The 25,777-nt window shown below is 39.1% G+C and overlaps 1 protein-coding gene across 2 annotated transcripts in view; it reads left to right on the top strand.

Annotated features, from left to right (window-relative positions):
- LOC114884769 (phospholipid-transporting ATPase FetA-like) overlaps positions 1-25,777 on the top strand; it is a 74,361-nt gene that overhangs the window by 18,077 nt on the left and 30,507 nt on the right. Inside the window, exons 3-11 of one of the 2 annotated variants that reach the window (XM_029203963.1) lie at positions 320-378; positions 4,377-4,490; positions 5,326-5,424; positions 7,040-7,101; positions 9,912-9,984; positions 10,350-10,420; positions 11,418-11,500; positions 12,236-12,394; positions 13,961-14,049. In XM_029203963.1, the coding sequence (XP_029059796.1) occupies positions 320-378; positions 4,377-4,490; positions 5,326-5,424; positions 7,040-7,101; positions 9,912-9,984; positions 10,350-10,420; positions 11,418-11,500; positions 12,236-12,394; positions 13,961-14,049 (809 nt within the window). Of the gene's footprint in view, positions 1-319; positions 379-4,376; positions 4,491-5,325; positions 5,425-7,039; positions 7,102-9,911; positions 9,985-10,349; positions 10,421-11,229; positions 11,501-12,235; positions 12,395-13,960; positions 14,050-25,777 lie in introns of those variants that run through there. The other variant, XM_029203962.1, reaches the window with a different exon arrangement.

Below are 25,777 nucleotides of genomic sequence, written 5' to 3' on the forward strand. Positions count from 1 at the left end.
TCTGTGTTTGGCAGTAATGTTGGTGCACACCAGCTTGTTGTCTGTGGAAACATAATCTAGGATTACTAGAAGCATTAATGGTGGAGAACTCCTCAGAAGTTACTTGTCCTCTTGCCTCTAGAAAGCTTCAACAAACACTTTAGGGTTTCTATTTTTATTGTATTTCTTGATTCTCTGAATAGAGAGACAAAATCCTATTTGTGGGCAGATATCCTCAGTGAGAAAGTGTGAGAAGCTAGTGAAGTCTTCATTAGCAGCCAGCATCCCAGGCTGATCTACAGAGGGGCATCCTTCTCATCATTTCTCTCTTCTTTTTCAGAACAAGAGAGGTATCTGCAAGCCAACAACAGAGAATTTAACAGTCTGTTCGGATATCCGGTGAGTATCAGGTCTCTAGCTATTTCAGGAGAGGGCTGGTATTTTCCTCTAATAATCCCCGTTGTCAGTGAGGCAGGAAATTCTTTGTAGATGTAGATTCTACAACATAGGTTCTACTTTCTTTCAAGCTCCTATACAATGAGGGCTGGTACAGTGAGGGCTCAGAAACCAAATTAATACGGTGACCTAGACTCAGGGGAGAATGTGTCTCAAATTTTGGGTTTTATATATATCTTCTAGAAAAGAAATATTGTAGCTTGCACAAATGAAAGCATGGTTCTACAACTTTCTTTTTTCACTTAGACATCTCTCTATGACGATATGTGTAGACCTTCCTAATTCATTTAATAGCAGCATAGTTTTCCATTGTATCAATATACCTTAATTTATTCAACCAGTTTCTTATTATCATTTTAAATGTCTCTATTTATATGCAGGTGTCCCCTCCAAAAAAATTTCTCCAGTGTTTTGCTATGATAAATGGTCCTAAGTGAACACCATTATACTACATATACTTCAGCACATTTGTGTGAATATACATTATGAGAGTTTCCTTGAAGTGAATTGGCTGGGTCAAAAGGAAAACACATTAAAATTTTTGATACATATTGCCAGATTGCCCTCTAAAAAGATTATATCCATTTATATTTCTACCTATAGTAAAGACTGCTCACTTCTCCATATTCCTGCCAAACTTGATATTATCAGTCTTTTTTATCTTTGCCAGACTCTTAGATGAAAAATGACATTTTGTTATCTATCTTTCCTTAATTTTGAGTGAGAGCAATAATCTCTTCTTGTTAATTAGCCTTCTGTATTTCTTTTTATGGAAACTACTGTTAATGATCTTTGCCCATTTTCTATTGGATTCTTTTTTCACTTTTTAATTTATTTATAAATAAGTGACTCATAAAAAGATATATGTTTAAAAGTCATGCTCCAACACCCTATTCTTGCCCTCATCTCTGCTCCCTCTAGGGAACCACTTTTATGAGTTTCTTGTGTATTCAGCAGTGCTTCTTTGTGCAAATAAAGCAAATACAAATATATATTCTCATTTTCCCACTTTCTTAAACTATTCTGAACCTTATCAGTATGTCCTGGAGATGTTTTCATAATTATAATTTCATGAGAGCTTTTTCCTTCTTTTTTCAACTGCATAGTATTTCCTAGGCAGATTAAGCATAGTTTATGTAACCATTTCCTTTTAAATTGACATTGGATTGTTTCCAATCTTTTATAATTACAAGCAATTTTTACATATATGTTACTTTGTGCACATGTAGAGATATATATATATAGTGCTATAAGTATATAATATATATACATAGATATACATATTTGTAGTCTCTGTAGGATATTTACGATTTCTGAGTTAGAGAGGCTCTGGATAATAACAATATTTAGGATATGGCCATGGGAACAGGTTTCCCCCTCTCTACCTTCTAGAGCTACATAAGAAGCTCTATGGTGCAGTAAAACTAGGTTTTGGCATCAGACAGACCTGAGTTTGAACACAGCTCTAGTCTTTACTAACCTTGTATCCTTAGGCACATTATTTAACTTCTTTTCTTCAGTTCCCTCATCTATATAAAGAGCATAATAATGTTCACCATACATGGTGATTGTTAGAGTTAAATATGGTTGTGAAAAAAAAAATGTTAGTTTTCTTTCATCAAGAAACTATTACCCCTTGACAAAAGGGTACAAGTTTCACTCATCTCTGTAACCACTGTTCCCATCACAATATTTGGCACATAAATGGCATTCAATAAACATTTGCTGGATAGCTGATGAATGAATAAACAGGTTTGACTATTATGTACTTAACATCCGTTTCATTTCCCTGCCTATCCATTGCTCATTTTCATCCTATTTCTCTAATTACTTCCATTCCTATTCCTTTTCCTCTTCTCAATCCCCTAACTACTGATTCTCATTATATACTTGGCCTTCTGTTCTCTATACCCCGCTTTAGCAGTCAAACAGGTACCCCTGCCCAAATAAATAAATAGCCCAAACCAAAATCTGCCACCTCTATCATGCCAAAAGAACCAAACACTGAGGAATTTCATAGTTAAGCAGATGTTCTACATTCTTGAGATATTGCTTCTGGTTTGACATTTAAGAGTAGAACAAAACACTCTAGTTGCCAAGTTAGTAAAGAAGTAATGCTATGTTTATCTTGAGACAGAATCGGGTTAGCTTTTGTCTTTGTTTTCTAAACAAATGCTACCCAAATGAATAGAAACCTGAAATACATTAACTATAAAATCAAATGGAAAATCAGTAATGAAAGCCAGCTGCTTCAGTAAGGCAAAAGATCAAGAGAACTTTGGATCCAAGTATCAGAGTCGTCTGGACTTAGACACCAAGAAATTCAGAGTATCTTATGATCAAAGAAAACTATTTCTATGTTAGAATAACCTACTCTCAGAGCTAGAAAGGACCTTAGAGGTCATTTAGTTAGAACTCCTTTCAAGACATACCTGTGAGCTCTCCAGGATAGATCTTGTTTAACTCTTTTTCAGCCTCTACTAGGATAGCCCATAATAGAGCTGTGAACAGAGCAAACCTTGAGAAATGTATAGTGTTTGATTGATCATTAATTGGAAAATCATGGAGAAACACGAAGGAAATCCTAGGTTTAACTTGGATCTTTAAACTCCTAAGTGCTAAAATGTTTGACCAGCTTCCCTTCCCTAGGGAAATAGACCTTAGGCAAGGCTTGACTGAGTAGCCTATCTAGCCTTCCAAGGCAAGTTTTAGCCTTAGTACAGAATGATGTTGGTTCTCTGACAGAAGAGTTCAGATGTCTTCCCAAGGTAGGACCCAGCAAGAGATTCTTCATACTTGAGCAGTATCTGTATTTCAGGACTGCAGGTGGGTTTATCCTTTCATCAAGCCCTATAGATGGAGACGGTGGGGGAGAAGCCCTGTCCTTAGGGGATTATTTGGTCTCATTCTTCCGCTTTTCTTGAGCTCTTAGATTCAAACTCTCACATCTTAGGTCAAACGACTGAAGACCCCAAAGTAGAAAGTAAGATGGTCTTGTCAACATCTTGAGATCAGGATTGAAGAGGTAGCAAGTTCCCATTTTCACTCAGCAAAATAATAGCTTAGATGTAGGCCAAAACTATTCAGACCTCTGTCGGGACAGTTAAGGGGCAAGTGAGTCTCCAATGCTGACAGCAACCAGTGTAGGAACCTTCAGTGGGCTAAGGTTGAAAGACAGTAATTTGCTTTTGGCATCTGATATCCTTCAGCATTGAAAGCAACATGTAAAGGCACAACAAAGTGGGTTTCAGGCTAAGAAAAGCTTCATTAGAGAGCTCTGAGTAGAGCTAACACAAATGGCAAACTTGCCTGCTGTTTAGGGCTGAGAAGGACCTTGGGTCATAGGGTAAGATGAAACTGAAAGATTTCTGATTCTAAGAAAAAAAAGCATTTGGATGGCTGTACAAATGAACTGGGGCTCAGGGGACAGCACAATCTAAACTCTGCAAGTAACTGTGTGGTCTTGGGCAAATAAATTAACCTCAGTGCCTCAATTTCTGCATCCTCAAAAGTTGGTAGTATATTACTCCCTTCATATGGTGGTTGTGAGAATTAAATAAGCTGCTCCATATAAAATGCTTAGAATAGTGCCTTACACATAGTAACTATTCAATAAGTGTAAGTTTTTATTGTTGATTTTATTATCATCATTATTATCAATGGCATCAATAAACAAAGAATTCTATTCAGGGCATAAATAAATCCTGCCCCTCCTAAAAATGTCCCATATTGATCAGCTCTGCCAACTTTGCATACTCTAGGCCTCTCTAGGCCTCAAAGAAAAGGGGGTTGGGAGAAAAACACTTCTTCCCTCCTTCTCCCACTATGTTGGGGGGCTGTGGCTTTTTCCTGTTTTATGAAGTGGTCTTGGTCCTTTTTGTTAAGACTGGGAGGTGGGGTCTTTCATTCGTCTAATTGTGCTTGTGTTCTTTTACTCACAGAACAATAGCATCAAGACCTCAAAATATAATGCCTTTAACTTCTTGCCTATGAACCTGTTTGAACAGTTCCAGAGACTTGCAAATGCATATTTCCTCTTTTTGCTTTTCCTACAGGTATTGCCTTTTAGGGCCTTTTCCACAAAGTATTTTATCAGTCTCTCTGGGGTCAGGTTATGTAATCAGTCCTTCTCCTCCTTAAACTGAGAGATGTCTTCTCTCTTTAGATAACAGGCAAATGGATGGCTGGAGTCTCAGGCCAGTCTCCTAGAGTAGCTGTGGTCAGGATTAGCCAGGGTGAAACAAGACTCTACAAGAGGAAGGGGACAAGGTCGCCAAGTCCCGAGTAAAGGGGTGCTCCCTCATCATGGCTGCACGGCCACAGTTCAGCTTAACCATAAAAGGCCACAGACTTGACTCTTCACCCCAACCTCAGCTGCCATCCCATTCCTCCTTCTTGTCTCAGCCTCCCTGACAGAAAGTTAACACACGGGAGTGCTGAGGGAGGAGAATGGTTTAGAACACAAGCACAGGGCAAGGAAGCAGAGCACAGGGTAGGCACAAGTTGGGAGAGAGAGACGGATCATCTCATTTCCCCTTATGCTGGAGGGGCATGGGAGGTTATGTGGTTTTCCTGTGTCCACTCTTACAGCCCTACCCCCAGCACCTTCATTATCAGAGGAGAAATGGCTCTTTGCCATCAAGACAAAGGTATTAGAGTTCAGGACAGATACATAGCAATTTACCATCTCCTCTTCTTTAATCCTTTCTTAAGAGGTGTTTCCTGATTTTTGGGTGGTTGTCTGGAGGCTACAACAATGGAAAGCAACTAGGATAGTTGAATTTATTATAAATCTAGGGAGGGGGAAATGGTGGTGGGGTGGGGATTGGGAGGGAATACACTGTCCTTTAAGTTTTTTGACCCAAGTTTCTCTCCCCGTCCCTCTTTCAGTTGATTCCCCAGATCTCCTCCTTGGCATGGTACACGACTGTGGTACCCCTGATGGTGGTGCTGTCCATAACAGCAGTGAAAGATGCCATCGACGACGTGGTGAAGTGGCTTCCTGGGCCTCTAGTCTCTCACTGTACCTAGTCAGGCTGTGGGGGGCAAGAAGGACTCCCCAGGACTACCTTTTGCTAGGAAGAAGCACTGAAAGGAAAGAGGTGTTTCCTTTCCCTATGTCCTTATCCATCCCAGAGGAATATGAAATTCCCTTAAGCCCAAGATTGGTGAGCCATACATGGCCAGAAAGGGGTAATGCAAGGCCTTTCTCTTTCTTCCTACTGCCACCCTTTTCCACGTTTCCTTCCATCTCCTTTTTAATAACCCACCTCTTCCTTCAGTTAGCTCTCTCTGGGTTTGCTCTCATCCTTTCTCCATTCACCCTTCTCCCATTTTTATATTCCTCTTCCCTCCTCCCTCTGTCCCCCCTGCTTTCTCCTGCTCTTATCTCCCCTTTCCACATTGCTCTTCTCCTCTCCAACTCTCCCTTATTTCCCTTTCCAACTTTCAGTTCTATCAGGTACACATAGCTAGCAACCCTCTGGTTTTAGAAAGATCATGACATAACAGAGGCTGACTCCTTTCCTGGCCTTGGAGGGAGAAACTGGCTTTCAGTGAGTGCTGCATGGCTTCCTCTTTGCTTCTTTACAGCAGGCCCAGCAAGGAAGGGTGAGGGTGAGGAACCAGCACTACGCCTACTAGTGGGATTTGGGAAGTCCATCCCGTTGACCTGCTTGAAGCTTCCCTAAGAGAGTCCTTCTGATTTTGACAGGATAGATTTTTATACCAAAGTTTGAGAGCAGGGTGTTTCTCCAGCTCTAACTCTGTAACTCTTTAAAACCAGAATTAGCACATATAGTGGTTGAAATTTCAGTCACAACTCAGGTGTGCAAAAATATAACTTAATTTTCTGTAACTAAACTCAATGTAGCTCATAACCAGCACTTCACCATCTCAACCCTTTTTAATGAAAGCTGAAAAGTAAACTTGCCAATTCAGGATAACCCACCTAGTTACTTCTGGTTTAGAACTCAGTCTCTTTAGGATAAACCGACAAATTCAGGATTCTTTCTGCCCTCTTCCCAGTCCTACCCTTTTCGCAGGGAGTAATCTCAACTGGAAGGAGGGGATTTGTGTGAGTCGTAGCATCAGGACATACCCTTATTTGTCACCTTCTTATTTGGTCTTTGAATGGACCTCTATTCTTCTTTCCTCACTGCGTCCATGGTAGAGGCTTCTTATGCTGACTGTGGTTGGGGGTGAAGGTAGCTGCATGCTTGTGAATACTTAACTTCCCTGCACCTACCAAGGTGTATGAGGTTCTAGTCCTACCCCTCATTTTGCATTCTCTCCTCTGTGGCTTTTGACGTAAGTTGTTTGTTCTCATTACCCCAGGCTTTGGCTCTTGATATTAAAGCCAAGATTTTGTCTCTTTCTTCTCTCTTGGTCCTTTTTCTGACCTCCATCCCCAGCTTCTCAGAGACAATCAGCTTCTTGGCCTGGTTTTCATGGTAGAAGGACTTGGGGTTGGGAGGGTGAAGGAGGGGGGTGAGGGAGAATTACAAAAAAGGGGAACTACATTGAATAATACTTCAAAATATTAACCTTCTACATGCAGTTTGCTTTATGTCTATTTCCTGAACTTTTTCTTATATAATTTTAGAAAAGGCACCAAAACGACAATCAAGTCAACAGTCGTTCTGTTCTGCTGCTGATGGATGGCAGGTAAGTCCTAGGGAAGCCAGTTTAGGTTGGACCAACTCTGGGAGAGGATTGGCCTTGCTAAAACTTGATGTGCTGGGTGCTTTGCAAAAGTGATTCAGGACAGTGAAAAGAGCCTCAGGTTGGACATAAGAAGAATTTGTTTCTAGATCTAGTATGCCCTGAACTTCCTATGTGACCTCAGACCTCTCTGGGCCTCATATTTCTTATCTATAAAGTGAAGATAATATTCTATACCTTAGAGGATGCTTATGAAAATGAAAACAAAATAATATATATTAAAGCAATTAATAAATTATGACATGGTATTAATGTGCAAGTGGTTATTACTAGTACAGTGGTCAGCATGGAGACACCTGTCTTTAGAACATCAATCGACTCTACATGGCTTATTGACCATTCTACTGTAGCCTTTGGTTAGGACATCTTTTTGTTAGCAATCTAAAGAAAATATTGGTGTTGACTCCATTGCTGTAGTGTTTGGTCATATCTATCTAAAGTATTGGGTCAATGTTTGTATTTTTTGTGGGTTCCTGCAAAATTTGAGCAATTTACCTTTGGCAGGAATAGAGGGAGACAGGCATGATTTCTATATAAGGCAAAATGTGAAGATTATCATAAGAGGTACAAAAAATTATCATAGGAATTAATAAAAATGAGCAATCATAGCTGGCTAAAGGAATCAAGGAAGACTTTCTGGAAGAGGTGATATTTGTGCTGGGCCTTAAGGGATGGGAAAGAATTCAACAAACAGAGATTGTATGAAAGGAAAAGTGACCAGTGTTTGCAGAATCATGATTGCAAAGAAGTACAAATCTGAAAGAATTCAAGATTGAGGTCCAGTCTTTTTTCATGGTGACCTTACAGAATACCCAGGAGCTATATTTTAAAAACATATTTTTTAATTGCAGTATAGTTGATGTTCAACGTTATACAAGTTACAGGTGTACAATACAGTGATTCACAATTTTTAAAGGTTATACTCCATTTATAGTTATTATAAAATATTGTCTATATTCCCCATGTTGTACAATATATCCTTGTAGCTTATTTTATGCGTAATAGTTTGTACCTCTTAATCCCCTACCCCTATATTGCCTCTCCCCACTGGTAACCACTAGTTTGTTCTTTATCTGTGTGTTTGTTTCTTTTTTTTTATATTCACTAGTTTGTTGTATTTTTTAGATTCCACATATAAGTGATATCATACAGTATTTGTCTTTCTCTGTCTGACTTATTTCACTTAGCATAATACCCTCCAAGTCCATCCTTGTTGCAAATGACAAAATTTAATTCTTTTTTATGGCTGAATAATATTTCATCGTATATATACCAGCAGCTGTAGTTTTAATCGTATGATTCTATTATGTGACATGCTTGGGCATCTAATTCTGTTATTTATTGTGTCTGCTGATTCTTACTCATGGTGGATTATTTCCCTAAGTGTTTTGGTCTGTTGAAGCCTCCCATAAGATACCACCAAAAAAGTCAGGTGTGATTAAAAAGAAAATTAAAAAAGAAAGGAAGGTAATAGAAATAGAAAGAAAAGATAAAACTGAGTGTATAAGAAATTTGCAAGGCTAGGGAGTTACCAAATGAATTTAGTCAAATGAACTTCCCAAGGAGCTTGAGCACTTGGATTTTATAAGATTATTAGAGAAGAATTTGTCATAGAGTGGTTTTAGAGTAGGAGTTCACAAGCAGGTCCCTAGTGGTTAGACTTTGTAAGCCAGTGAATGTTTGACTGATGTAACACTTGAGGTGAGTTGTCTATATTCCAAAAAGTGGCTTTCTTTTTCTAGAGCACATGAGTTTGAGCAAAGCTACTATTGAAAAAAATTTGTTTTTCAAGTTGTGATTTCTGTCATCTTAATTTCTCAGTAATTCTGGCTACAAGCACATCTTTAGTTAAAAGCCGCATTTTTTAGCTATCAAGAGGAATGAGCCACATCTTCTATAAGTGTTCTCCCAGATATATTATTAAATGAAAAATGCAAAGTGCAGAAAATTATGTATCTATTATGTAATTTTTAAATGTTTTTCTTGTATGGGATTATATGGATTGATATTTTCTCTAAAGAAATGCAAAAAATTACTCACAGTGGCTACCTTGGGGGAAGGAAAACTAAAATTTGGGGAGAGAAGAGACTTTACTTTTTCCTTTTACATACTTCTTCTTTTTTTTTTTTTTAATTTACTCTTGGCTGCATTGGGTCTTTGTTGCTGCGCACGGGCTTTCTCTAGTTGCAGTGAGCGGGGGCTACTCTTCGTTGTGGTGTGTGGGCTTCTAATTGTGGTGGCTTCTCTTGTTGTGGAGCACGAGCTCTAGGCACGTGGGCTTCAGTAGTTGTGGCTCACGGGCTCTAGAGCGCAGGGTCAGTAGTTGTGGCACACGGGCTTAGTTGCTCCGCAGCATGTGGGATCTTCCCGGACCAGGGCTCGAACCTGTGTCCCCTGCATTGGCAGGCGGATTCTTAACCACTGCGCCAGCAGGGAAGTCCTTACATACTTCTTAATTATTTGAAATGTTTTTTTTTTACCATATGCATATATTGCTTTTATTTAAAGAAAAATTATGTGCATGTATGTCTACATATACCCTTATAGAGTTTTAGAAAACTCTTATAGTCTTAAGTCAAGAGAAGTGGGCCCCATTCTTGATTGTAGCAAGGAGTATCACAAACCCAGTTTGGTCCTCCTTTGAGCCTTGAGTTCATCTCAGCTTTTTTTTTTTTCTTCTTGATTGTCAAAACAGGGCTGGGGGGAAATTCTCAGAGCAGGCATGCAGGCATTCAAGGCTCACTTTTTTGCAGGATAGTGACAGACAAATGGATGAATGTCCAAGTGGGAGATATAATAAAACTAGAAAATAATCAGGTTGTCACGGTGAGTACCTCTTTGGGCTGTGGCTTTTTCTCTTTTGGCTTGAATAGGAACCCTTTTAGCAACTTCTGTGACCACTCCTTTTGGTGACCTTCACCTTCCTCACTTTGCATCCAGAGATCAACATCTCCTGTGGTAAGAAGTTTGTTCTTGTCCATTTCTCACCATAGCTACAGGTAAAACATGACTAGTTTTTGGAGAGGGGGTGTGTGGTAGCAGTGATGGGTCCTAGACAAAGAAAGTAAACCAAATGTCTATAATATTCTTAAGATGAACATCTGTTCCTGAGGTAATTGCTTTTGTTACACTGTAATGTTAAAAGTCTGCCTTCCTGCCTTCCTTATCTTCTCTGACTTTTCTGACCACAGGCTGATATACTATTACTCTCTAGCAGTGAGCCCTACAGTCTGACATATATAGAAACAGCAGAACTGGACGGGTGAGTGTTCCCTCCTGATAATCCATTAAGACGGTTGAGCCAGCTTAGAGTGATTTCTCACTGAGGGAGAACATGATGCAGAGAATGAAGTGCTAAAAGAGGCTAGAAATATCTAGACAAGATAGGAGGCCAGACTCTTGGGACCTCAAGTCTAAGGCTGAGCTCTTGACAGCAATAATTTAGCATCCACTGGTGCAGAATCTGGGCAAATAAACTCCGTATTCTCCATCTCTAAACTGGAGACATTCTGTCTATCTATATTCAGTAATGCTGAGTGGTAGGAAAGACGTTAACAGAACTGTAAAATTTCAGAGTATAGTTCCAAAGTTTCCAGGGGGGGAATGAATATGGAGGTAATTATGTACTGATAAACCATGTTCTAGAAAGGACTTAAGGTAGAAATTCATTAACGTGCAAAAGCTAAGATCTTTGGAGTATAGAGGCCATCTTCAGAGAGCTTGTCCTGTGGAGTTTTGTATCGATCTGCGTCCTTACAACTATTCCTCTTGGTGCCCACAAACTTTTTGAAATGTGGCTTCTTTTTTACTTCTGTCTCTGTGCATTCTTGTATCAGCAAATGGTTAAGTGGGATCCCTTCATGGATCCTGTAAATATTTATGAGATGAGGAGTATGTTTACTTGGAGGTATATGCACATTCTTACCAGGACCTGCTCCTTATTCTTGAAGGGAGCAGGTACCCCCTCCAGGTTGTCTTGTGATGTTTCTTCAGCTTTTCTAGAGCATCTGACCCGCAAGGTCTCATAGGTTGGTTGAAGCAGTTGATGTGTGTTTCAGGGAGAGAGGGGAACAAGTGGGCTAATGCTTAGCTTCCCTGTGGAACCATCCCACCTCAATACTTTTCTTGAGAGAGGATAACAGTGGGAGTGACTCTCACGGCTCAAGCCTAGAGCCCAAGCTCTATTGGTAACAACTGTTTTCTAAAATTGGAGAAACTGGACCTGTGATGCTGTTATGTATGTGCATTCTTTACTCTAGTGAAACCAACTTGAAAGTGAAGCAAGCCATCTCAGTTACCAGTGAGATGGAAGATAACCTGAAGCTACTATCTGCCTTTGATGGTGAGTTAGGGAATAGGTTTGCCAACCCAAATTTTTATTAGTAGATGTCTGGTTAAAGTGTGGTACATCCATCAGTGAATTCTATATTAAAAACGACGTGCAAGTTGCTATTTATCCACATGGAAAAATGTTCACAACATATTAATAAATGAAAAAGATTGCAATACACTGTGCATAGTATATGTAACATAAACCTGTTTTTGGAAACATATGTATGTTTATGAGTACATGTATAGAAAAAAACTTGGAAGGATGTACTACAGAAGTTTAATTGTGCTTATTTCGAGGCAGTGGGTGAGTTTTACTTTCTCCTTTTAATGTTGTATATGTATTTACAATGTTGTATATGTATTTACAATGTATTTTACTTTACTAATCATGAAAAAGTCAAATTATTTCCATTTTGAAACAAATACTAGGTTTGCTTTAAGTATTTTAAAATTTCTTCAGATTCAGCTCATTTGATCTAGAAGTACTGATGGTGATAGGTTATCGTGTGGGTTGTTCTCTCTCTGGATGACCCATGTCACAGAATTACTCTTCTTTGATGCCCAGAACCCTTTGCCTGGTGAGAAATGGGCAGCGGCTGAGAAAGGATAGGCAAAAGATGTGTGTATATTTTGAAAAGGGGATGTTCTTTCCTCTTTTCTGTTAAGCCTCCTCTGTCCTGTTAGGAAAGAATTAAGATTACAGAGTCAGGACTCTTATTCCTTCTTTTTTTTTTTTTTTTTTCAGGAGAAGTGAGGTGTGAGTCTCCCAATAACAGGTTGGACAGATTCACAGGAATACTGATTTATAAAGGAAAAAATTACGTCCTGGATCATGACAGGCTGATTCTCCGAGGCTGCATCATCAGGAATACAGACTGGTGCTATGGCTTGGTAATTTTTACTGGTACGTCTTTGTGGGGACCACAGACCCCCAGCCTGCTGGATTCCATTAGTAGCCACGTTGTGGGTACTTAGTTTTCAGGATGCAGATATGGTGCTCAGATATGTACCAGAACACTATGGCTTTGAGACAGATAGAAAGGGAGGCAGGTAGATGGATAGATGGATGGATAATTTAAGAAAAAAACGACTTCTTTTCCAAGCAGTGAGCTGCCAGCATATCAGCCCTGCCTTTGTTAGAGGAAGGCTTTGTGTTCCAAGACCACAGAGCATTCATAAGTCTTTCTAAACATATCTAGACACAAGAGAAGGTATACACATAGAAGTACACATAGTATTAGCATATGAAAGGGGAACATGTGAAAGGGGAGAGTATACATGTGGATTGCTCCCATGAGGAAAAAATAAACACGGTGGTCATTATGTAGAATATAAAATACAATATGAAGTGTTCATACCAGAGAAAAGGCACATGTGGCTCATTAGCAGTGGCCCATCTTGAGATGGCATTTAGAACCATAATCCCTTATACTTATTGAGGGATTTTCTTAAGTTATAAGGTAGTGCTGGAAAATGGAGGAAGATTCTGTGCCACCCTGTGCCCTCGGTGACAGTGGGCATTGATGACAACAACCACAGTAAGATAATAATTTCCAACTCTAGTCCCAGTGGCCATTAAAAGCTCTTTAAGGCTTCTCTGGTGGTGCAGTGGTTGAGAATCCGTCTGCCAGTGCAGGGGACACGGGTTTGAGCCCTGGTCCAGGAAGATCCCACATGCCATGGAGCAACTGGGCCCGTGCGCCACAACTACTGAGACTGCACTCTAGAGCCCACGAGGCACAACTACTGAGCCCGTGTGCCTAGAGCCCGTGCTCCGCAACAAGAGAAGCCCCTGCTCACCGCAACTAGAGAAAGCCCGCGCACAGCGACGGAGACCCAATGCAGCCAAAAATAAATAAATAAATAAAATTTAAAAAAAAAATGTTGGTTCCTATAGGAGCTCTTATAAAAAAAAAAAAAGCTCTTTATTTCTACTTACTATCTGCCTTGTCATGAAGAAATGCAGAGTCTCTGTCTCTCAGCTCCAGAGAAATCTCAGCTCCCAAGCTTCCACCTCAAGAGAAATCACTGCCATTGCCTTTTCCTTTCTCCATTTCTTAATTAGAAACTTTAAATAGAGCCTGGTCCAGCAATGGGTTTCCTCAAAAGAAGGTGAAGTTCTCCTTATCAGAGAATCCCTTTTCTAAGCTAAATAAACCAGATGGTGATGAGAGAGAAGCTTGTGGCTCCTATTCTGACTTATCAACGAAAAACTAGACTAAGGTGCAGCAAAGAGAGGGAGGTGTCAAGCATTGATGCACTTTGCAGAAGTAGTTGGGATTATCCTTAGAAACAACTTTTCCATTCTTTGAGTTATTGGCACCAAGCATGAGCCTTTCTCCAGGACTTTATCCCCTAGCATTGGAAAGAGGTTTGATAAAGTGGTCATAAAGGTACATTTTAACCCAATTTCAATCCTCTTGAGAATATTCAGTGATTCTAAGAGGTGATGTCTCCCTGTTTCACTTAGGACCAGACACCAAATTAATGCAGAACAGTGGAAAGTCCACTTTTAAACGGACACACATAGACCATCTCATGAATGTCCTTGTGCTCTGGGTAAGTTAAAGACTTTTTTCTGTTTCTTTACAAATAGGCATACTTCCCTTCCTTCCACAGCAGTAGGTGGTATTTTCAAGTCAGAATTTAGTTGTTTGAAAACCTCAAGCAGTTTTAGGGCCCCACATACTAATGTCTGAAGCAGAAAAGAACAGAACTCATTGACAAGGGAGTCTCAAGTTTATACCTCTGTTGTGGAGGACAGTCATAACTTGTTGAAGCTTTGATACTTTGATTAGTGGTACCAGAATAGATTATGGACCCTGCTTTAGAAATTAAGACACTTTTTTTTCATAGCCAGTTTTACTCATGACCACTTTAATAAAACCTTACTTGGACTAATAGATCACCTTACTTAAACCAATGATTTTCAAACTCTATTTCCTTAGAGGAGTCTAAGGTCTGCTGCAGGGGGAATAGAGAAGATCAAGAGTTTTGTTTGGCCTCTTCATTCTGAAGTTTCTGCTTTAAAAAGAGCAGCTTCACATTTATCTGTTCTGTAAGATCTCAGTTGGAAAATAAAGGATTCTGCTGCTAAGAAATGAAATTTGAAAAGCACTCAATATATATGATATAGCTTATATATGGAATCTTAAAAAAAGGGTACAAATGAACTTATTTACAAAACAGAGTCACAGATGTAGAAAACAAACTTAGGGTTACCGGGGGCAAGGGGACGAGGGATAAATTGGGAGATTGGGATTGACATATACATGCTCCTATATATAAAATAGATAACTAATAAGGACCTACTGTATAGCACAGGGAACTCTACTCAGTACTCTGTAATGGCCTATATGGGAAAAGAATCTAAAGAAGAGTGGATATATGTATATGTATAACTGATTCACTTTGCTGTATCCTGAAACTAACACAGCATTGTAAATCAACTATATTCCAATAAAAAATTTTTATAAGCACTCAATAGATAATAATCAGCTTTGAGAATAGAAGTTTAAATTGAAGACTAATTAATTTATTTCCATGCTATTATATACGGGTTGCCTTTATTCTTGTTAGATATAGACAGATTAATTTCTTCACTTACACAGCTTCTCTGCATGACTGAGTGGTTTCAATGCTGCCTATACTTGATTCCATTACTTTTTATATTTTATTTTTACTCTATTGCTTAGAAAATAAAAGTGCCCTTTTTCTGTACATTTCTCATTAATATCTGAATTACAAATTGTGTGTTCTCTGTTATTTATTATGGTAAATGTTACAGTTCTTTTTCTATATCCTTTGGATTTAATAAATGGGATTTTAGAAAATTAGGAAGATTCATTCAACAATAGCCAGGACATGGAAGCAACCTATGTGTCCATCAACAGATGAATGGATAAAGAAGATGTGGCACATATACACAATGGAATATTACTCAGCCATAAAAAGGAACGAAACTGAGTTATTTGTAGTGAGGTGGATGGACCTAGAGACTGTCATACAGAGTGAAGTAAGTCAGAAAGAGAAAAACAAATACCGTATGCTAACACATATATATGGAATCTGAAAAAAAATGGTCAGAAGAACCTAGGGGCAAGACGGGAATAAAGATGCAGACCTACTATAGAATGGACTTGAGGATACAGGGAGGGGGAAGGGTAAGCTGGGACAAAGCGAGAGAGTGGCATGGACATATATACACTACCAAACGTAAAATAGATAGCTAGTGGGAAGCAGCCACATAGCAGAGGGAGATCAGCTCGGTGCTTTGTGACCACCTAGAGGGGGGGGATAGGGAGTGTGGGAGGGAGGGAGATGCAAGAGGGAAGAGATATGGGGACATATGTTTATGTATAACTGATTCACTTTGTTATAAAGCAGAAACTGACACACCATTGTAAAGCAATTATACTCTAATAAAGATGTTAAAAAAAAAAAATTCATTCAGCTTTGAGACCAGAAACTGTACTTGACATCTGTAGAGGGATTTTAACTTTTTTGAAAATTTTCACATTCACTAACTGAAGCTTCACAACACATGAACAATAAGCAAGTCAAGAAGTATTTTCCCCATTGACAAATATGCAAATTGAGACACAGTGAAGATAAATATCATAAATAAAGTCCCACAGAAAAATAATGGCAAAGACTCATCGTCATCAAATCATATTTTTTATTGAAGTATAGTTGCTTTACAATGATGTGTTAATTACTGCTGTACAGCAAAGTGATTCAGTTATGTATATATATACATTCTTTTTTGGTATTCTTTTCCATTATGGTTTATCACAGGATATTGAATATAGTTCCCTGTGCTATACAGTAGGACCTTGTTGTTTATCCATTCTACATAGAAAAGCTTACATCTGCTAACCCCAGCCTCCCACTCCATCCCTCCCCCTTGGCAACCACCAGTCTGTTCTCTATGTCTGTGATTCTGTTTCTGTTTCATAGATAGGTTCATTTGTGCCATATTTTAGATTCCACAAATAAGTGATATCTTATGATATCTGTCTTTCTCTTTGACTTACTTCACTTAGTATGATAATCTCTAGTTGCATCTATGTTGCTGCAAATGGCATTATTTCGTTCTTTTTATGGCTGAGTAGTATTCCATTGTATATATGTACCACATCTTCTTTATCCATTCATCTGTTGATGGACATTTAAGTTGTTTCCATGTCTTGGCTATTATGAATAGTGCTGCTATGAACATAGGCATGTATCTTTTTGAATTACAGTTTTGTCTGGATATATGCCCAGGAGTGGGATTGTTGGATCATATGGTAATTCTATTTTTAGTTTTCTGAGGAACCTCCATACTGTTTTCCACAGTGGCTGTACCAACTTACATTCCCACCAACAGTGCAGGAGAGTTCCCTTTCCTCCACACCCTTTCCAGCATTTGTTATTTGTAGACTTTTTGATAATGGCCATTCTGACCAGTGCGAGGTGGTACCGTATTGTAGTTTTGATTTGCATTTCTCTAATAATTAGCAATGTTGAGCATCTTTTCATGTGCCTCTTGGCCATCTGTATGTCTTCTTTGGAGAAATGTCTATTTAGGTCTTCTGCCCATTTTTGGATAGGGTTGTTTGTTTTTTTGTTGTTGAGTTGTATGAGCTGTTTGTATATTTTGGAGATTAAGCCCTTGTCAGTCATATCATTTGCAAATATTTTCTCCCATTCAGTAGGTTGTCTTTTCATTTTGTTTATGGTTTCCTTTGCTGTACAAAAGCTTGTAAGTTTGATTAGGTCCCATTTGTTTTTTTTGTTTTTTTTTTTTTTTTTGTGGTACACTGGCCTCTCACTGCTGTGGCCTCTCCCGTTGCGGAACACAGGCTCCGGACACGCAGGCTCAGCAGCCATGGCTCACGGGCCCAGCCGCTCCACGGCATGTGGGATCTTCCTGGACTGGGGCACGAACCCGTGTCCCCTGCATTGGCAGGCGGACTCTCAACCACTGCGCCACCAGGGAAGCCCCCATTTGTTTATTTTTGCTTTGATTTCAACTGCCTTGGGAGACTGACCGAAGAAAACATTGGTATGATTTATGTCAGAGAATGTTTTGCCTATTTTCTCTTCTAGGAGTTTTATGATGTCATGTCTTATACTTAAGTCTTTAAGCCATTTTGAGTTTATTTTTGTGTATGGTGAGATCAAGTCATATTTATTGAGAATCTAGTATGTGCCTAGTATGTGCCAGGTGTTGTGAGGATCATAAGGTTTTATAAGTCCTGGGTCCAGCTCTCAAGTATATACGTTCACTTTTGGGAGATGGGGCATCAATATGTGCCAGATGCTTTACATACATAATTTTATTAATAATCACATCTATCCACCTAGGCATAACTTTTCAGAGTTAATGCTCTTTCTGCTATACTTGCTATTTCCCTGGGGAGACAAAATTAAAACACATGACAAATCTGTTTAACATGGCAGACTGACCACATGTGAAGAAATTATAAATTTTTTTTAAAAGATCCTAAGAGCTTCCGGAGAGAAATAAAATGTCATATTCAAGAATCAAAATAGCATTGGCTGGGCTTCCCTGGTGGCGCAGTGGTTGAGAGTCCGCCTGCCGATGCAGGGGACACGGGTTCGTGCCCCGGTCCGGGAGGATCCCACATGCCGCGGAGTGGCTGGGCCCGTGAGCCATGGCCGCTGAGCCTGCGCGTCCGGAGCCTGTGCTCCGCAACGGGAGAGGCCACAACAGTGAGAGGCCCGCGTACCACAAAAAAAATAAATAAATAAAATAGCATTGGCCTTCTCAACAGCAACAGCAGAAGGTAAACATCAACGCTTCAAACGTCTGCCAGAAAATTATTTGCATCCTATAATTCTAAATCCATTGAAACTATCAATAAAATGCAAGTATAAAGAAATATCCATATGTGCAAAGACTCAAAAAATTTACTTATCATGTATCCTCTCTTAGGAAGCTTCTAGTATATACTCAAGCAAAACAAGAGAATAAACCAAGAAAGATATGGAAGCCAGGAAACATGAGAACAGTGAAAGGAAGTCCTAGGATGGTAGCTGAATAGCAGGCCTAGAGAACACCAGAGCAGATTAAAGCAGAGGTATAGAGGGATCTGCAATGGGAGTCTCCAAAGAGAATGCAGTTCTCTGCTCAAGTTCTCACAAGATGGCTGCAGCAGAGAAGTAGTGTAAATACGCAGAGCAGCTAAACTAGCAGAATAGCTGCTATGAATTTCTACATTTATGAGGTCATTCATGCAATCATTCCTTCAGAAAGTAGGGAATATTATCTTGGGTCCCATGTTCACTTTTGGGCATCTAGTTTTAAGAAGGACATTGAGACTTCCTATTTGAGCCTAATGAAATGACTGTGAGGAAGTACAAATAGAAAATAAATCCCCTGACAGAGTGTGAAGAACTGTCAGCAGACCCAAGATGCTGATGAGCTTTTGGAAGGCAGAAAGTAGATAGATTATACCCATAAATAAACCAGAGTAGTGAAAGCTTCCACGGAAATGCATTCCTCAAGAGTAGTTCCAAGCTAGATTCAGCAGGAATTGAGAGCAGGAGTAAGATGTGGGGGTAATAATCAGGATAATTAATTTTAAAACTGCCCAAGAAACAACATGGACAACACCTGGCCCTCTGTACCATCCTACCACTCCTATAGGCATACATATAGCAGTAAAAATTTATCTGACCTCTAGTCTCAAACAAGAGAACTGCTTTCCGAAGAAATTTAACAATCTATCTGCAGAGGGGTAGGGCTTCTAATGTGGGTGTCATCACTTCAGAGTAAAACCCACTTTATTTTAAATTTGGGGGACTCAAGTTTGCCAGCAAGCTCCTTGTGTACTCTAGGGTAAAACCAGTGAAAGAACACATTCTGCCTACCTACACAGAACTCATGGTTCCATCTTCCCATAGGGGAGTGGTCTGCTCGAGAAACAAAATTAACCCAAGGAAATAAAACCAACCTATAATGATGAAACTACTCTTTTACTCCTGTTTTTAAGTGAACTGGAAGGAAACCAGGAGCACAAAAGAGGAGGATGAGGATGAACAAATAGAATAACCGACTCTGGAAAAAACAGATTATAATTCAGGGAAGAGAAAAGAAAACTTTCAAAAGAATTTTACTAGTATTCTTAGAAGAAGCAATTGCACAAATAAAATAAGAATAAGAATAAGAATAAGATTATTCTTATAATAAGAATAGGCTAAAATTTTTTGTGGGGGGGCCACGCCATAGCTTGTGGGATCTTAGTTCCCCAACCAGGGATCCACTCTAGGCCCTCAGCAGTAAAAGCTCAGAGTCTTAACCACTGGACCGCCAGGGAATTCCCTAAATTTTTTTTTTTAATGAAAGAATAAAAAAGGCAATCTAAGAATAACAAAAAGAATTTTGGAAAGTAAAAATTACTGAAATTGAAAAGCCAATAGAAGGGCTGAAATAAAGAGTCAAAGAATACTACTAGACCATAAAACCAAAAGTCAAAGAGATAAATACATTTTTTTAATGGAGGACCAAACCAAGAGCCCCCACATGATCTCCCAGGAGTATCAGAAAGAGAAAATGGAGGGGGCAATATTGTCAAAGAAATAATAGAAGAATATTCCTAGAATTGAAGAAGGATATGAATTTCAGATTTAAAGCATCCATTAAACATCATGAAATTCTAGAACGCCAATGGTGTATAGAAGTCCCTTAACTTTTTCATAGGGATAAGAATAAGATACCAACAAAAAATGAGAATTAGATTGGCATCAGATTTCTCACTAACACTACTGGGCCCTAGAAACCAATAGGGTCATACCTTCAAAGTTCTTAGTGAAAATTACTTTGACCTAGAAATCTATACCCAGGTAAACTACAAATCAAGTGAGAGAGCAAACTTGTTCCTATCATGGGACCTTTACCCTTGCTGGCAATGTCTATCTAGGCCTTTGCATGGCTTGCTTCTTTTTCAGTATTCAATGTCACCTTTTCAGAGAAGCCTTCTCTGCCGCCCTATCTAAAGTGGCCACCTCCATTAAGACATTTTTTATTGTATTAACTTGTTTTATTTTCCTCACAGCATTTAGCACTAGTTAATTTGTATTTTTTCTTTTCTTAACATATCTGTTTTCCTCATATCTCCACAGGATTACAAACTCTCTGAGAGTTAAGGCATTGTCTTTTATCACCACTGTATCCCAGCCCCTAGAATTATGTTTGACACATAATGGGAGCATCATTATTATGTTGTTGAGTTATGTGTGTTGAGTTAGTGAAAAAAATGTGTTATTATTATGTGTTGAGTTAGTGAAAAAAATGAATGAATACCTGAGCTACCAAATTATGAGCCTGTAAGGTAGAAATTATGCCATATTCATCTCTATATTCTTGGGAGTGCCTTGCACAAAACGGTTCTCAGGAAATATCTTTTGAATGGTTATTAAATAAAGAAATGTTCTTGAATTAGCTATGTTCTTAACAGCTCAGCAGTTTTGTTTATGTGGTATTTTTGCCAAGACATTGTCAGTGTAGTTAGATATAATGCATTGTCATTTCTCAAAGCTGAAGAAGAAATCCTTCCTGATTTAAACACTTCGTTTTTTCCCATTTTTGGAAATGATTCTTAGGGGAAAATCTGACAGACACAGGAAGCATGTTTAGTAAAACTCCTTCCTGATAAGCCCACAGGGGAGCTGGAGTTTGGTCCTTTCCCCCTCCCCAGATCTCCCCAGAGCTCACAATGACAATGCTTTGTGAACCCTAGTCTCTTAAGTAGGACGTATTTGTGGGGCACAGTGCTTGAAATTTGAATGATGCCAGAAATCCAGGATATACTTCTTGGGTAAGGCACAATGAAAAGCATAGAGGTGAAGGGCCAAAGGACCAAGGAGTACTCTCTTTTTACAGACTGCCTGTGATGCCTGGGAGCTCCACTGTGACCAGCAATGGCCTTAGTTCTTGACAAAACTGAGTATCTCTTTCAGCCTTTACTGGAACCACTCTTTACACACAGGTCTTCTTGGGTCTGACTGGCTCTTGTAATAAACAAGTAACATCTGGGGTTTGTAGCAAAAACCAATTTCTTGTTTCTTTCTTCCTATAGAAAGGAAGCAAAGTGAAGCTTTAGGCTAAGTACCAATAAACTCCATCACAACATGAATATTTCTTAAGAAAGAGAACATCTGCAAGGGTTTAGAAAGCCTCAGGATGGCAGGAAAAGCTCTAGGAATGAGGAAAGAGCAGACTGTGTACTGCCCCGGAAGGCCTCTCTGAAGGGGGAGAGGCCCTGCTCTCAGGATCTTGGTCTGATAAAGCCGACTTCCTTTCTGCTGGCTCAGTCTGAACAGAAAGGGACTTCTCTGGTGGTGCAGTGGTTAAGAATCCACCAGCCAATGCAGAGGACACGGGTTCAAGCCCTGGTCCGGGAGGATCCCACATGCCGCGGAGCAACTAAGCCCGTGCACCACAACTACTGAAGCCTGTGCACCTAGAGCCCGTGCTCCACAACGAGAGAAGCCACCACAATGAGAAGCCCACACACCACAACAAAGAGTAGCCCCAGCTCACCGCAACTAGAGAAAGCCTGCAGGCAGCAACAAAGACCCAACGCAGCCAAAAATTAATTAATTAATTAAATTAAAAAAAAATCTGAACAAAAGGATCTGGTTCTGGAGGACTCATAGTCTAACAATGGAGGGATGGCACAGCACCGGAAATGATTGATGGGTAATTCTCAATTATCCAGGCAACAGGTATGGAGCAGAAAGTGTGTTGAAGTTCACTCAGTAATTTTCTCCCACAGCTTCAGAAGGTATCAAATTATTTATTCTAATAATTTATAATAAACAAATAGATTATAAATAAATTTATATTTATAAATAAATAATAATAGTTTATTATAATCATTTTACCTTCCCCACTTTTTCCCACTGGAGCTGATGGAGTCGGGCCTGGAGAAGTGGCAGGTAGAGGAATATGGTCTCAGGTTTAATATTGGCCACATAGACTGTCCAAAGGGGAAGCAAAGCCAGTAGAACTCATCACTGAAGTTTAATCTGAACCATGAGGATAAGCCATGCTTTCACATGACCCATTAAAAAGAAGCATAAGGAAGGAGGAGTAAGATTAAGAAGGGTTTTATGGCCCCGAAGAAACCTTCATCACAAAGAGCGGAACTACTCAGTATGAATCTGCATTAGGCTAGGAATGAAAGCAGATTTTATTCTTTTTTATCTTGATCCTCCTGTTTTGTTCTCCTCCATCCCTTATTCAACTCTCAAATCTCAAATATTGAATGATATTAAGGATTTATTACTAACTTTTTAAGTGATAAAGGTATTGTGATTATGTGTTTAAATAAGATCCTTTAAAGAGCTATATTAAACTGTTTGCAAAAAAAATTATATAATGTGAGAAATTTGCTTAAAATAAAAGGGAGGACAGGGGAAGAGGAGGTTTGGGATAAAATAAAACTGGCCACGAATTGATAATTGGTGAAGCTGGGTGATGGGCACATAGGGGTTCATTATAGTATTTATATACATTAATATGTGTTTGAAATTTTTCATAATAAGGATTTTTAAATCTCATTTTCTGAGAATGGTCCCAGTTAGATCTTTTCCTCCTACCTTCATACTCTTGTCTCCAAAGACTTTCTATCAGTGACTCAAAGATGAGACCTAAAATTTTCTAGCAGTGGGGATGGGTTGCTTTGAGCACTTCACACCTTGTGATAAAGGGCACAGGTTTGAAGACCCCTGAGTAGACTTAGAAGTGGTTCACAATAACATCATACATGTCTTCTCTGCAGGTATGTGACGCTGGTGGAATGTGAAATTGTACAGCCACTTTGGAAAGCATTTGGCAGTTTTTTGGAGAGTTGGGCATTTGTCTCAAATGACAGGATTTCCTTCTTTTCATGGCTGAATAATGTTCCCTTGTAGTGTGTGTGTGTGTGTGTGTGTGTGTGTGTGTGTGTGTGTGTGTGTCACATTTTCTTTATCCATTCATCTGTTGATAGACACTTAGGTTATTTCCCTGTCTTGGCTATTGTAAATAATGCTGCAGTGAACATGGGGTGGAGATATCTCTTTAAGAGAGTCATTTAATTTCCTTTGGACATACACCCAGAAGTGGATTATATAGTAGTTCCATTTTTAATTTTCTGAGGAACTCCATGTTGTTTTCCAAAGTAGCTGTACCGATTTACATTCCCACCAAGAGCATCACATGATGATTAGTGATGTTGAGTATCTTTTCATGTACTTACCGGCCATTTGAATATCTTCCTTGGAAAAATGTCTGTTCAAGACCTTTTCCCATTTTTTAATTGAATTTGTTTTTTTGCTATTGAGTTATTTCCTTATATATTTTGGATATTAACTCCTTATCAGATATGTGGTTTGCAAATATCTTCTCCCGTTCCACTGATTGCCTTTCTATCCCGTTGATTGTTTCTTCTGCTGTACAAAAGCTTTTTAGTTTGATGTAATCCCACTTATTTGTGCTTTTGTTGCTTGTGCTTTGGGTGTCATATCTATAAAGTCATTGCCAAGATGGCTGTCAAGGAACTTTTTCTCTATGTTTCTATGTTTTCTTCTAGGAGTTTTATGATCTCAGGTTTTACATTTAAGTCTTTAATTCATATCAAGTTAATTAATTATTTATTTTTTTTCTTTTTGCGGTACGTGGGCCTCTCACTGTTGTGGCCTCTCCCGTTGTGGAGCACAGGCTCTGGACGTGCAGGCTCAGTGGCCATGGTTCATGGGCCCAGCCACTCTGCGGTATGTGGGATCTTCCTGGACCAGGGCACGAACCCGTGTCCCCTGCATTGGCAGGCGGACTCTCAACCACTGCGCCACCAGGGAAGACCCATATCAAGTTAATTTTTGTGAGTGGTATAAGATAGGGGTCCAGTTTCATTATTTTGCATGTGAATATCAAGTTTTCCCAACACCATTTGCCTCCCTTGTCAAATATTAGTTGACCATATATGCATGGGTTTATTTCTGGGCTCACATTTCTGTTGCATTGGTCTATATGTCTGTTTTTATACCAGTACCATATTGTTTTGATTACTATAGCTTTGTAATATAGTTTGAAATCAGGAAATGAGATGCACCCACCTTGCTTCTTTCTCAAGACTGCTTTGGCTCTTTGAGGTCTTTCATGGTTCCATACAAGTTTTAGGATTTTTTTTCTATTTCTATAAAAAATGCCATTGAAATCTTGATAGGGATTGCATTGACTCTATAGATAGCATGGGTAGTATAGACATTTTAGCATTGCTTAACTCTTCCAATCTGTGAATATAAGATATCTTTCCATTTACTTGTCTTCTTCAGTTTCTTTCATTAATGTCTAAATCCCACTTGATTATGGTGTATGATCCTTTTAATATGCTTTTGAATTTGGTTTGCTATTGAGAAATTTTGTATTCATCAGGGGTATTGGCCTGTAGTTTTCTTTTCTTATAGTGTCCTTCTCTGGCTTTGGTACCAGAGTAATGCTGGCTTTGTAAAATGAGTTCAGGATTATTATCCCCTCCTCCCCAAAGTTCTTTTCTAAACAGATTTTCTCAAATCTGTCTTCTTTCTTTGCATCCTTTCCCCTCCATGCCCTTTTCTCTCAACCTAATGACAAGAAAGTTGAGGTTATCTAGAACAATAATCTTGGTTCGGTAAAAAGGTGCCATCTTTAATCTGAACATTGCCTCCAGGCTGATTCATTTTATTCAGCTGAAAAGAATTATTGGGCCTTGTTTGCTTAAGATCTCAATCTTGTCTCTTTTTTCCTCTTTGGTGTCTAAAAGTAATAGGCTTTTCCAGTCCTTTGATGACCCAGATTTCACGCTATTCCTTTTCATTTCTGCTTAAAATTGGCCAGTTGTTCCCCTATTTCAACTCTTTCTTTTGTTAAAGTCAGCCAACACACACTAATATTCTAATTCTAACCATTTCCCTTAGAGCTCTAGCCTCAGTAGGCACATGGTCTGTCTTCCAGTTTTACCATATTCTCTACTGTAAACATGATTGCCATATTGTCAGCCTTTTATATCCATTTCCTTACCACCCACCCACCCCCAGCTGCTAAGCCAATGCCACACATTTTAGATTTTTTTTAAAGCAGAACCTCACTTCAGTAATGGAGTAATTAAGAGATTGGGTTCTGGAACTAGTTCAAGACCTGTCCATACTAGTTAGTAGCTAAATGACTTTAGGCAAAATACTTTCCCATTCTTAATATCAAGTTTCTTGTCTGTTATTAAAAGACGGGTATTATAAATATTAAATTAAATAATAC

The sequence above is a fragment of the Monodon monoceros genome, unplaced genomic scaffold (assembly GCF_005190385.1).
Source record: "Monodon monoceros isolate NGI ecotype Baffin Bay Population unplaced genomic scaffold, NGI_Narwhal_1 Super_Scaffold_5, whole genome shotgun sequence".
Classification (NCBI taxonomy): Eukaryota; Metazoa; Chordata; class Mammalia; order Artiodactyla; family Monodontidae; genus Monodon; species Monodon monoceros.